Source organism: Siniperca chuatsi, linkage group LG5 (assembly GCF_020085105.1).
Source record: "Siniperca chuatsi isolate FFG_IHB_CAS linkage group LG5, ASM2008510v1, whole genome shotgun sequence".
NCBI classification, from domain to species: Eukaryota; Metazoa; Chordata; class Actinopteri; order Centrarchiformes; family Sinipercidae; genus Siniperca; species Siniperca chuatsi.
In genome coordinates, this window is record NC_058046.1 from 31,314,479 (window position 1) to 31,328,514 (window position 14,036).

Sequence of the window (14,036 nt, forward strand, 5' to 3'; positions counted from 1 at the left end):
GCATCTTACACTCTGCAGTTATGTGCTGGATTGTCTCAGGGGCCTCTTTGCACAGCCTACACCTTGGGTCTTGTCTGGTGTGGTAGATCTGGGCCTCTATTGCTCTGGTGCTCAGGGCCTGCTCCTGTGCAGCCATGATGAGTGAGTGCCTCTGTGCTGTCCTTCAGTCCAGCCCGCCCTAGCCATTGGTAGGATTTCTTGATATCAGCCACTTCAGTTATGTTCCGGTGGTACATCCCATGTAGTGGTTTGTCCTCCCATGATGGTCCCTCCTCCAGCACCTCTTCCTCTGTTCCCCATTGCCTGAGACATTCCCTGAGCACGTCATCTGTCTTAACGTCTGTGGTCTGTATCTCTTCCTTTGGCCACCTTATTATTCCCGCAGGGTATCTGATCACTGGTAGGGCGTAGCTGTTTATTGCATGGGCCTTGTTCTTGCCATTGAGCTGACTTCTTAGGACTTACCTTACTCGTTGGAGGTATCTGGCAGTTGCTGTTTTCCTTGTTACCTCTTCGAGGTTGCCATTTGCCTGTGGTATTCCAAGGTACTTGTAACCATCCTCAATGTCTGCTATTGTTCCTTCTGGGAGTGAGACCCCTTCTGTGTGGACTACCTTCCCTCTCTTTGTCACCATTCAACTGCTCTTCTCAAGCCCGAATGACATCCCAATGTCAGAGCTGTAGATCCTGGTGGTGTGGATCAGTGAGTCGATGTCCCGACCATGGTATACATTACTGTAACTTCAGCATACTAACATTTTCATTGTGAGCATGTTAGCATGCTGAAATTAGTATTTAGCTCAAAGTACCTCACACAGAAAGCATTTTAGATGTGTTTTTCAGTCGTCCGTGCCACACGCATCTGACAGAACAGATACACTTCTATTTTAATCAATACTGCTTTAAAGCACATTTTTACACCTCAAGTCGATTTTCTTCCTTTTTATGAGCATGACAACAGTGACTGTGTATTGGGCTCTGAGCGCTGCCAAAACTTTGGTGAGTCGATGTTCCGCTCGCTCTTAGTGTATAGCTTGATGTCATCCATGTAGAGGAGGTGACTGATGGTGGCCCCGTTCTTGAGTCCATCCATAGCCAGTCTTGTTGTTTATTTGGCTGAGGGGGTTCAGACCTATGCAGAACAGCAGTGGGGACAGAGCATCTCCTTGGTATATGCCACATTTGATGGACACTTGTGCAAGTGGCTTGCCATTGGCCTCCAGGGTGGTTTTCCACAGCCTCATCGAGTTTGCAACGAAGTCTCTTAGAGTCCTATTGATGTTGTACATCTCCAAGCATTCAGTGATCCATGTGTGAGTCATATGCTTTCTTGTAATCAATCCAGGCAGTGCACAGGTTGGTGTGTCGGGTTCTGCAGTCTTGGGTGACTGTTCTGTCAACCAGGAGTTGGTGTTTGGCTCCTCTGGTTCCTTTGCCAATGCCCTTCTGTGCTTTGCTCATGTATTGATCCATGTGTCCACTTATCTTAGTCGCGATGATGCCTGACATGAGCTTCCATGTTGTGGAGAGACAGGTTATTGGGCGATAGTTGGATGGGACTGTACCCTTTGCAGGATCCTTCAGGATCAGGATTGTTCAGGGTGCGTCCCATCTCTTAGCAGCTGGTTCATTTGTGCTGCTGGGTGCTCGTGGAGTGCAGTGAGCTTCTTTAGCCAGTAGGTGTGGATCCTGTCAGGGCCCAGTGTTGTCCAGTTCTTCATACCTGAGACTCTTTCTTGGATGTCTGCCGCTGTGATGGTGACTGGATTCTGTTCAGGGAGGTTGCTGTGGTCCTTTCTCAGAGCCACCAGCCACTGTGCATTGCTGTTGTGTGATGCCTCCCTCTCCCATATATTTTTCCAGTATTGTTCAGTTTCCAGCCTTGGTGGGTCTGCTCTGCTGTTATTACCCTGCCATTGAGCGTACACTTTTGCAGGTTGAGTTGCGAACAGCCGGTTTATTCTTCTGGCTTCATTATCTTTCGTGTACCTCTTTAGGCGGCTGGCCAAGGCTTGGAGCCTTTGTTTGGCAGTTTCAAGTGCTTCAGGTATGGGCATCTGGTTGTACTTCTTGGGTACTTGCTTTCTCATTGCACCTCTCTCAGCCTCTGTCAGTTGGCTCACTTCTCTCCGGGCCTCCTTGATTTTTGCCTCCAGCCTTCGTTTCCATGGTGGGTACTGTTTCTCATGGCTCCCATGGTTGCTCTTATAGCCAAGCATCTCAAGGATCACTGCTGCTGAGGCGTATATCAGCTCATTGGTTTCAGTGATGGTTGTGGTAGGGATTGCCCTCAATGCTGCATTCACATCTTCTAGGAGACTTTGTGATGATACTTCACTTAGCCGTTGTAATTGGCGTTGGGGTTGCCTTGCATTCATCCTCGCCATGATCTTGTCTTTCAGGTCAGTTGCTGCCTCGTTCAGCGTGAGTGCACTTGGGGCTTCATACCCAATCTCTGGTTGGGGAGCCGCCGCTGGCTCCCCTCTGACCTGTTATCCTGGCTCCCCCTTGCCGTAGCATTTGTGTTGTATCTCGTCAATCTCAAGTTGTGATAGCAGTTGCCGCTTGTGGATGTTGGAACACTGAGCTACTAGTTGCTTCGCTGTAAGCCTTGATTGTGAGTTTCGAAGTAACCATTCATCCCACACCCCTTTGCATGAAACCCCTCTGACTAGGGTTACTGGAGTAGTAGCATTCCAACAGAGCCTTGTTGTTGCATCTTGCCCATCTCCATCTTGTTCCAGTAGCCCATTTGTCATCTCGATGCTCTGGTTCCCCAACACCTGACGCAGACCTTGTTTGGCCGGGCGACGTCTGAGCCAGCATGTCATATATTTCATTGTCACACATCATCATGAGGAAGGCAGTAGCGTGAAGGGTCTTGCCTAAGGACCCACACTGGATGATGGGTCATTGCTCATGATGGGTCAGTGCTCGCAATGATCTGAGACCTGTGAGAATCTTCATCACAACAAAACTAAGGATCATATACATTTACTGAACAAATATGAAAATAAAATGCATAATTCTCGGTAGAAATGTTATCAAAACACATTTTAATGCAGAAACTATCTAAAAATACTGCATTTCCCACTGAGAATAAAAGAAATGTCCACCATTTTGATTTTCACAAAAGAAATTTGGCAGTTACGTGACGTGGACACAGGCCAATAGAAAAGAATAGGACGAAAAAACTTTATTTCTCAGATTTGAAGGAGAAATCATTAAAACTGATGGCTGTGACATTGACCTGTCGTAGGCCTCTTGTTGAATTATCAAGGCCACTTTTGTGTTTTTGTGTAGAGAAATATTTAGGATAGTTGAAAGAAAACCATAACATAACAGTGAGGAAAACACTTCCAGGTGGCGGGTCCTTGGTTCTCCAATGGGACTGATGTTCACAGTGGCTTATAGCGCCATGGTCAGGTTAATATTGGAGTGAATGAATGGCCAGAGCAATTCCTCTGTTTGTTTAATATTGCCTCGGATGAGTTTTGGAGTGAAAAAACATTCAGAATAAAACAAACTAGGTTGTAGAACAAGTCTAAAGACAAAAGTGTTTATATCTGTTCCAAGTGGCCATGCGCAAAGATGGGGCAAAGCCCATGCCATCATAAAGAGAGGAGAGATGCCATGAATCATACAAATGGGGATGCCAGCACACACTTTTGGACAGTCTCTCCTCAAAGGAATTCATGGTGTTGCACTCACAGACATGAAAAGTGACTTAAGTACTTCTGTGAAGAATGACAAAAGAGATCTTGAGAGAGAAGTTCAAACCCTGCCTACTTTCACACTTCCACAAACCTGGTCAATTACTGCATAAAGTGGGTGTGATTCTTGGATTATCTGTTTTAGAGAGTTACCGATGCTGACTAAGCAAATAGGGCTTTCAGACACTGTTAGATAATCCATTTCTAAAATGAAACTGTTGATAGTAAATGAATTGAGGAAGAGCAGTATCAGAACCGTAATTAAAAATAAATGTGTAATATTTTTTTAAAAAATGACATATGTTCATCAAATGAAAGCTGTTTCAACTTCCTTCACTTCCATCATAGAAAATTCTTAGGGCATAAATTTGTAGTACTCTTAATAGTAGCTAAGTAGCATCAAACTGATGTATTTAATTGAAAAATGCCTTACATTTACCTTATGATGATCACCTGCTGCAGTGTCTAGCCAACCATCTTATCTACTGCCACAACACTGGCAGACAGGGAGGTAGGGATGTTTTTCCAGGAAGGGATATACAGCCTCTTTTTCCGCCTGCTGCTCCCACTCTAATGGCAGGATAACTCAATATGATACACTCTCACGCCACACACACATACATACTGTAAAGATTGACAGCAGCTCTCGTCCACAAACATTGAATGGCTGCAGACAGCACATCTGTGAGACTTGGAAAGGTGAAGAGAAAACATTGACTATACTTTTTTTTATAAGCGCCCCCTGTCTTTCACCATTCTGTTCTCTCCCTTTTTCCCGCTTTCACATTTTCTTTCATAGCATGTCAAAAATTCCAGTTCTGCAGCATGATAAAAAAGTACTTCTTCATCTTTCTCTGTCAAAGAAACTGAGAAATGTTACACGACATCTTTCAAGAACCAAAATTCTAATTTTTAGAATGCCTTTTAAGCTCTGCTTTTTTAATCTAATTTTAATTATTTTCTTTTTACATTTTTTTCATCAAAAATGTTATGTTTTATTTTTATCCCCAAGTAGGACACAGTGTGATATTATCATGAAAGCCATATTGAGGTTTCAGCCATATTGTTTACTGGTAGGAAACACTGGTGACTGTTCTTGCCTGAGGCAGGTTGAAAAATAGCACAGAGTTGGAGAGTGGCCTGCTTGTTGAGGCAGAAAGCTGACCTAAAAGCACACAGCAGAGATTTAGCATGGCTAATAAAGCAGTTTTGCAAGCCTGTCCTAGCAGTGAAGTCAGCTGCCCGACTGAGACTGTGAGGCAGGTGGCAGATGTTAGCAACACTAACAGGTTTAGCAGTCTAACAGGGAGCAGATAGCAGATAACAGGTTCATAAGAATCAGGTAGCAGATGTTAGCAATGACAGCTGGCACAGTGTTGGAAATCTTCCCATTATCAACTCATTTAATCTGTGACTAAGACTTAAATGACCATTGCAGAGTTTGTTAATGTTTCAGGGTGCTCTACCACAATCAAATGGCTGCAGACCTTTTAGATAGAGAGTGTGTTAGATTTTTTTGAAAGTGTTTTTTCTACATGTAATTTCTGCTTGGTATGAAAATCAGTTCACTTGCCTTTACTAGGTTATCTATCACAGTGACCATCATGTCTGCTTTTATTTTTGTCAAATTTTATGTAATTGTAGTGATGCAGTGCAGAGTTTCCAAATCAGTCTGCATTTATAGTTGCATTACTACACAACAGTAATGTAGCTTTGACAACAAAGAAAGCAGACGTGATGTTCATTGTGATGGATTACAATATCTCAAGATAGTTTCACAATTCATATAGTACCAAAATTAATAGAAGACAAATGGTTGCTTAGAAAGAAGGAAAACCATCAAAGTGTAAAACATTATGCTATGTTTGGAAAGTAGATGCAGTTTACAGCAAAATACTGGCATGGTTCTCAAAGATTTTTCTTTGGAAAATCAATCAATAAGACTATTTCAATACTTTTCACTGCAAAAGGTGGACTAACCTGTCACTCGGAAGCTTTAGTTTTTAGCCACGCTAGGCTATAGCTATAGCAGACTGAAATGAAATTTGATATAGATATTTGTGGTTCCCAGAGGATGAATTAGAACAACTTGCTGATCCCCTGATTTTACATCTACCACAATCATCACATCAAAATTTCAAGTTGTTCAATAATTGAATTATCTCTTAATACTGTATCTGCAAATCTAATTACTAATCAGCTATACTGTACTTTGTGTTTAGTTTTAAAAATAAAATTTTGCATGCTAACATGCTAATATCCCGGCCCTGGTATACATTACTGTAACTTCAGCATACTAACATTTTCATTGTGAGCATGTTAGCATGCTGAAATTAGTATTTAGCTCAAAGTACCTCACACAGAAAGCATTTCAGATGTGTTTTTCAGTCATCCGTGCCACACGCAACAGATACACTTCTATTTTAATCAATACTGCTTTAAAGCATATTTTTACACCTCAAGTCGATTTTCTTCCTTTTTATGAGCATGACAACAGTGACTGTGTATTGGGCTCTGAGCGCTGCCAAAACTTTGGTGACCTACACTCAATACTGTGCCTGAACACATTCTGTGTAGACAGACATAGGACTGAAACTACTGACATGCTGCACATGCTACGCGTCTTGTTAAGATTTGAAAGCTTAATACGGCTATGATTTGGGTTCAAATCTGATCAGAATTAGTCAGTGTGAAAAGCAAATACATATTTATTGGCCAAATTGTGCACTGTACTTTTTCTAAATGTAATAAAGTAAAGAAAGATTAAAGGAATCATTCTACAGTGTTGTAAGTCCTCTGGAAGCACTGATCAGAATTAGTCCCAAAATTTAAGTTGATGTAGGAATGTACTGACCAAACATAGTGGTGGAGACAATAATGGCTTGAGTGAAGCCTAGAATAATTTATTTTTATAGATAACTTCAGGTAATGATCCTTTGCAACCATCTCAAAGGTCTCAATGAGATTGGACATATTGGATAGGTTTTCTGGTGTAATATAATAATGCTTTTAAGATTGATATCAAGGTTGAGTTGGGGTACCTTTAGTGCACCAGCATCTGCAGCAGATCCAGGGTCCACTCCAGTGATGTAGATCCCCAGTCCATACTCAGCACCACCCCTGATCATCAGGCCCAGAGAACGACCATTGTCCATATTCAGTTTTACCTATAGGGGACACATGACTCAGTGTTGTCAATAAATCAAACTATTCAGTGTAAAAATGGTGCAACAACATGAAGCATGCTGTTAGGCACTCACAGGGGTCATATTTAGGTGTCTCAGTGTGGACTTGAGTCAAGTAGGAGAAAAGATGCTGCAGGGTGTGTCAGTAATAATCAATGCAGTTTGTCACTATTACTGTTATGAACTTGCATGTCAAAGATATCACAAGCATTGCTGTTTAGTGGCTTTGCCAAGCAAATTATGCATGTCAAAACACCTTTCAAAGCTGTTTTATAGATATATGTTGGTCAGTTTCACTTTGATATAAAGTCCTTTGGAAAAAAAGGTTTTTTAAAAACCTGTCATGATGCAAAGTTATGCAAACACTCCTCAATTGTAGTGGCAGTAGCTCACTCAGTGTTGGGTATTCCACTGCAACTGCGGCTGCTAATGTGTGTGTACCAGAAACATATTTTGTCCTGGTGAATACCACGAACACCTAGATTTAGCTATAGCAGACAGTACTCTAGTGAAACGTGTTTAAATTTGTTCACCTCCATATTAAAATATTTAATTACTACATACATAGACTTCCATCACGTTAAGGTGAGGCACCTCATTTTAAATGTGGATATATTTTACTATAAAGAACAGCTACCATATTCTCGGCAGGAAGTCAAGTGCACTCTCAGTGGGTGTTGGGCTCCACCAAGGTTGTGCCTTGTCATCGATTCTGTTTGTGATTTTTATGGACAGAATCTCTAAATACAGCCACAGGCTAGAGAAAGTCTCATATGATGGACACAAAAAGCAGAGATTGCAGATGATGTGGGATGGTTTGCAGCTGATTGTGAAGGGTTTGGGATGAAAATCAGCTTCAAATCTAAGGCCATGTTAACCTGCCGGAAATTGGGAATTACTCACTCTGGGTTAGGAGTGAGTTTCTGCCCAAAGTGATGAAGTTTAAGTTTCTCAGGGTCTTACTCACGAGTGAGGGGAAGCTGGAATGCGAGATCGTTAGGTGGGCATTGTACTGGCCTGAAACTGAAGCTATCAATTTTCCAGTCAATCTACATTCCAACCCTCACCTTTGGGTAATAAAGGAGACAGACATCTGAGCTACCTTGCTTATCCTGCTGCCACCATAACCTGTACCTGGATAAATGTGTACAGGATAGAGGATAAACGGATGGATGGATAAATAGTACTGATAATATATGACTCTAGGCATGGAGAATAAACACACAAGCAGTTCACAACAAACCGATTTTCACCCTGTGGTCGCTCTTTTTTATACAATTGTATTATAATAAAATTGATTGTGCCTGTAATTAATTGAGGCAATTATAGTTTTGTGGAGATTCTGCACCTCATAATACACAAGGACGTTACTTTCTTCCTGGGAGAAGCTTGTCATGGTTTTGGGTTTTTGTCCTGTTATTTCCAGTTTTATTTTGTAATATTCTCCCTCCCTCTTGTGTCTGGTAGTTTTGCTTCCTGTCCTTGATTGCTTTCATTGTTTTCATGTTTCGTGTTGGTTGGTTCCACCTGTGTCTCATTGTCTCCCCTACCTAAGTGTATTTAGTCTGTGTTCTTCGTTTGTTCTGTGTCAGATCGTCGTTGTACCCTGTATCTGTGCTACCCTGTTGCTTCTTGGATTCTTTGTGGCTTTTATTGGAATACTTTCATTGGGATTATTCTTTGATGTTTGACCTGGAATTTTCAGGTGCCCTTAGTTGTGTTGCTGTTGAAGTAAGTAATAAACTCATCTTTTGTTCTTCAACCTGCCTGCCTAGAGTCCTGCTTTTAGGTCCTCTTTTGAACTGAATGTGACAAAGCTTTTATAGCAGAGCCATTCTGGAGTGTTCTTTGCCACAATTATCAAGAGTACTGCAGCACAGAATACACTCCTTTCAGTTAGAAGTGACTGGTCATAATTGAAGCCAGGACCATCACGCCTCATGCCACCACTGTTCTTAAACCGCATCACAGGACCAAAGCTTAACTTCTGCCTCACAATCATAACCGTGTCCTCAATACACTTATTCTATGCACCTTTGCCCATGTGCCACTGATTACGATTCACCGAATGCTTTTAAGGGAATTCTCTTTGCAACATGTCATGTAAAATAAATAGACCCTGATACACTCTAATAATTCAGACCCTGAATGATTTTCTCTTATTATAATGTATCTATACAGTATCAAGTTGTGTATAAGGTCTTTCTTTTTTGTACAGAGACTGTTTCACATTCTGTCTTTTAACGCATCACTGTTTTCTTAATGACCATGATCTTTCCCTGAAAGAATAAGTAAAAATAAGTAGCTTGGGTCTGTCATAGTTTGAGGTTTTCTTTTATATTGTAGTATTCTCCTCCCCTTGTGTGGATTTACTTCCTGTCTTTGTCTGCTTTCCCTCCACTTTAGATTGTTGGCCCCTCCTTGATTGCACCTGTGTCTCGTCTCACCTACCTTTAGTGTATTTAGTCCGGGTCTCTTCCGTTGTACACTGTTCCCGTATCCAGCATTCCGGCACCTTACGTGAGTTCAATTGTATTGGTTCTTTGTTTCTTGGACCTTGCCTGTACTGTGGACTTTTGTATCTCTGCCTGCTCCCTGTCTGCTTTGTTTGGACTTGCTCATTGGTTTTTGACCGAGCCAGTACCTACACTCCCCGGAGCCTCGCCGCTAGTGTTTACTTGCACTATATAATAAACGGTTGCTATCTCATCCAAACAACTTCCTTGTGTTCTGCATTTGTTTTTTTTTTGTTTTTTTTTGTTTTTTTTTAAAACTGGGCATTATTAGTTGCCTGAAATTAAGCACACATTAACCTTAATGGTAGCAGATCAGAATGGTCATGAATTGTTTCTAATGGTGGAAGGCACTGACTAACAATATCGTCCTGCTAATAGGGGTGTCAATTTTATTAATAAAAAAGCTGATGGGTGGTCTTGTAGACTCTTTCTTAAAACCACTCAGAAGATCATTGGTACCAACCTACCGAGCATCAGTGACCTCGATGAGGTGCCTGCGTAGAGCCCAAAGGATATGAAGACAGTACCAGCCACAGCCTGTTCACTCTACTACTGTCTCGAAAGGGATACAGAAGTATCTGCTGTTGTACCACCAGACTACAGACCAGCTTCTTCCCTTAGGCTGTGAAACTACTTAATTCTCAGCACTCTACCCCTTTTAATGACTTAACATATTCTAATCTGTTATTGTACATTGCTTTTTGGGTAGTATAAAGAGAACTACAATTTTAAAGAGGAAAAATCTTGTTAAACCCTGATGTAAAATGATCAAATCTTTAAGTGTGCCTGATTGAGCATTATTCTTGTAATCTTTTAAGACGTTTTACTTCTGTAAATTTTTCAGTTATCAATTACTCCTGCATTCTTTCAGCTACGGAAACCATTCAAAATGTTCACATCTTTAAGGAGATGTGGCTTATATTCAAATTTTATACTTTATGAAAATGCTTAATTTATGAAAGTCAATAGAATCTTAAAGTGATATTTTTCCCTGGGTTGTCTTTTCGACCACAGCCCTGCATTTGTGTCAAACTGCATTAAATACTTCATCTCAAACTGTGTCCCCAGCCACAGTTTGGCAACATCAGGAAAAAGGAACAGCTATCTGTCGTATACTCACTTCCCCTCCCCTATACAGTCGCTCAAGTGGCGCAATCACCATAGCATAACCAGTGTGCGTGACTGTGCATTTGGCCTGTGAACCTCAAATACAAATGTGATTCAGTGGAGTTTTTAACCTGCGACAGCTCCAACATTTTAAAGAGTAATGTGCCAATAAGCTAGTTAATGTCATTACTGAAATTTTTAACATATTACTATATCACTGTCAGAGGAGATTGTTCCCACCTGCTCCAGGACAACCACCATAGCCCCTGTACCAAAAAGGTCTGCAATGTCTAGTCTAAACGACTTCCACCCTGTGGCACTCCCTTCCATTCTTATTAAGTGCTTTGAAAAACTGGTTCTCCAGCTCATCAGTACAAAATAAACTAACTGAATCACGCCCACTAACACATCGAAGGCACAGGTTTCGGGAGCAATTTGGGGTCCACTCACACACTTTGAAAATAGCAACACCTACATCAGAATGCTGTTTGTTGATTTCAGCTCAGCACTTAACACAATCTCCCCTATGAAACTGATAAGCACATTTAGCACTCTGGGCTTGAGTACTACAGTCTGCAACTGGATATTGGACTTGCTCACAAACAGATCCCAGACAGTTACATCAGTTGAGCTGAGGTGGAGATAGTGAACCGTTTTAGGTTCCTGGGAATTAGCATCACAGAGAACCTGTCATGGACATCACACATCTCCACACTGGTAAAGAAAGCTCAAACGACTATTTCTTAAGGAAACTTAAGACTGGGGCAACGGTGGCCTAAAGGCTAGAGAAGTGAGCTTGTGACCGGAAGGTCGTCGATTCAGTTCCCTGACCTGCAGGACAAATCTGGATGGGGAAAGTGAAAAATCAGTGTTTGCCCCTCCCTCATTACTACCACTGAGGTACCCTTGAGCAAGGCCCTTAACCCCAACCACTCCAGTGGAGCTGCTTAATGGCCACCAGATCAGACTGTGATTGTTGTGGTTGGCAGCTTCCAGGTGTGAATGTGTGTAATTGTGCGATCAGGGTGTTCCTGCAAAAGACAGGTTTCCTCTTAGTGAAACTTCCCAGAATAAATCAGGGTTAAAAAAAGGAAAGCAAAATTCCTGTGCCAAGTTAGTGTTAACTTGTTAAGACGATACAGAAGTATCTGCTATAAGGCTGAGACTCCTCAATTCCACCTCCGCACATGGAACTTTCTGTTATGTAATGTGTAAAGTAACTGTATATATTGTTTTTATTTTTAATCTATTCTAATTTTAAATATTTGTGTATATGTTCTGTATGTGAAGGAGGGTACAACTTTAATTTCATTGTGCAGCCCTGTACATAAATGTACCTTGAACTATAGTCATTTTGGAATGGAATTTTTCATGTGATTGTCTGTCTGGACATTTATTAGACAGGCTAAACAGAAATTTGTGAAAAGCCTGAGTCCCCTTCTTTTTCAATGTATCGTTTTTGCTTGGTTCAGACCTGGCTGCCACTTTCCCCTATTTGGAATTATAATTGTCACTCTCCACTCCCTGGGCTGAGATTGATGTTTCCTGTCGATGCCAAATACCAATGCACATTTTCTGCATCCACCTAACAATCTAATCAACGTGAGATGGCTGTCTGTAACCCTGTCTCCTAGATATTATGTTTATATACTACTAATTTGAAATAGCAAATATGTTTTGGGATAAATATAATGCTGTCTCAATTAAATATTTTGAACTGACGGCTGTTAGACATGAGCAGGAGGACAACTACAAAAACCTCAGTATCATTGTTTTGAATCTGACAGATACCATTTCAAAAACCTAGTGAACTGAAAGCAAACAGTATCTTTGCTTTCAGTGAAAAGTACTCCCTTTTAAAGTCTGCACTACAGTTATGTGTCTGTTCTTCAGATTATTTATTAATTTTGAATTGTCATTGAATTGATGCAATGCACCACATCTACTACAACTGTCTGGACCTTTTTTCTCTTGTACCACCACCATACACACATACACACATTGCTCTTACCATCCTCTCCTCCATGCCGGGCCCTTGCCTCTGGTTGGCCTCCTGTCTGTCGGGCGGTGGGGAGACGCTACGGCCCTGAGGGTCCACCCAGCTGTACATGTGGTTGGTGATGTAGCCTCCAGGGATCTGACCCATAGAACACACTGACATGGCCAGCATCTTGCATCCCTTCAGCACCTGCGTCAGAAGAGTAGGGTGAGGTTGTGAAGGTGCTACATACAGCAGACCTCATGACCCCACACTACAGGGTGGACTTAACACTATCATGTTATGGCTAAATAAATCCAACAAAATCAATAAATATAGTCTTTTATGGCAAAGAATTGTGGCCTTATACACAAGGATATAAATGATGGCTCTGTGTGCTGATATAATTTCTTGGAATTCCAGAAATGCAGAGTACACAATTTGAGTTTAGGCATAAAAATGTTCTCCCTTCACTTGATTTAGACAATGACATGAGTATCTATATTTCAGCTTTTTGTTTCGTATATGCGCAATGTGGAAGTCAGCGAATTACATTCTACTTCGATTTCATACAAATTTTGAACAAGTCGTGTATTGACCATGGACGAGTTAAAAAAGAGGATCCAGGCTTTAATATCTCCTTTAAAGAGCAACTTAAGATGCTACTATGTGACAGGGCCCATTCAGATCCGTAGTAGATCCCCCCTGGGTCCTTGCGGGGGCTTGCCTGTAATGAGATCCCCCCTCACTGATGTAGTGAATGCAGTCCTGACTCATAACGCCCCTAAGCACTATGTGTGGAAAACAGTTGCAATGCTATATCTATCCACCGGGAGGAGCATTGATTATGGAAGCTGAAATGGTTTACTGCCATCAGACTGCTGTGATCATTTTACTTCAAATATACATTTAATTTTTTAAGCCTTCAAGTTCTGTTGGTCAATTTTAATTCTCATTTTGACTTTTGCATTGGACTACAACACTAAATCACCTGCAATGGCCCACAAAGTAGTATAGAAATATAGAAAACAAGACAAAAGCGAAGCAACCATGCTAACCCCACAAGAAGCTACGAGTCCTGTAATGGCATCTGACGCTAAAGGTAGTGCTGAGCTATCCACCGAGTTAGACAGACTCTGTGCTGTTCCACAGAGAGAGCTATCTACATCAATGCTCTCGCTGTTGAAAGAAGCACCTGAAAGTTGTTGGGATTTACAATGGTTAAAGGGGCACCAACTTGTGTAGATACAATCAATTAATTATGGCTATCAGAATTATCAAAGAAAATCATAAATAATAACTTACTAATGAATAAAGTCCACGGGGGCACCATTCTTCTTAAAGAAGGGAAATGATGGTCAATCATTCGATTGAGTCTCATAAAATACCCTAACTATAAATTTGGAACTCCAATTAATAATTAAATTAATAACTATAACCAAAATTACTATTAATAGCTTGTAGGTTGAAGGATTTGGAGTTCAACATAGAAGAGGTTGACAAAGTATTCACTCTTGTGCAACATTAAAGAAACCAG

General features: G+C 41.2%; 1 protein-coding gene across 2 annotated transcripts in view; it reads right to left on the reverse strand.

Annotated features, from left to right (window-relative positions):
- The window catches only part of LOC122875935 (whirlin-like), a 137,340-nt gene that overhangs the window by 61,704 nt on the left and 61,600 nt on the right, over positions 1–14,036 (reverse strand). For both annotated transcript variants that reach the window (XM_044195633.1, XM_044195634.1), the window contains exons 2-3: positions 12,533–12,709; positions 6,755–6,880 (exon numbers count right to left, since the gene is read on the reverse strand). In XM_044195633.1, coding sequence (XP_044051568.1) covers positions 6,755–6,880; positions 12,533–12,709 — 303 coding nt within the window. The remainder of the gene's footprint in view (positions 1–6,754; positions 6,881–12,532; positions 12,710–14,036) is intronic.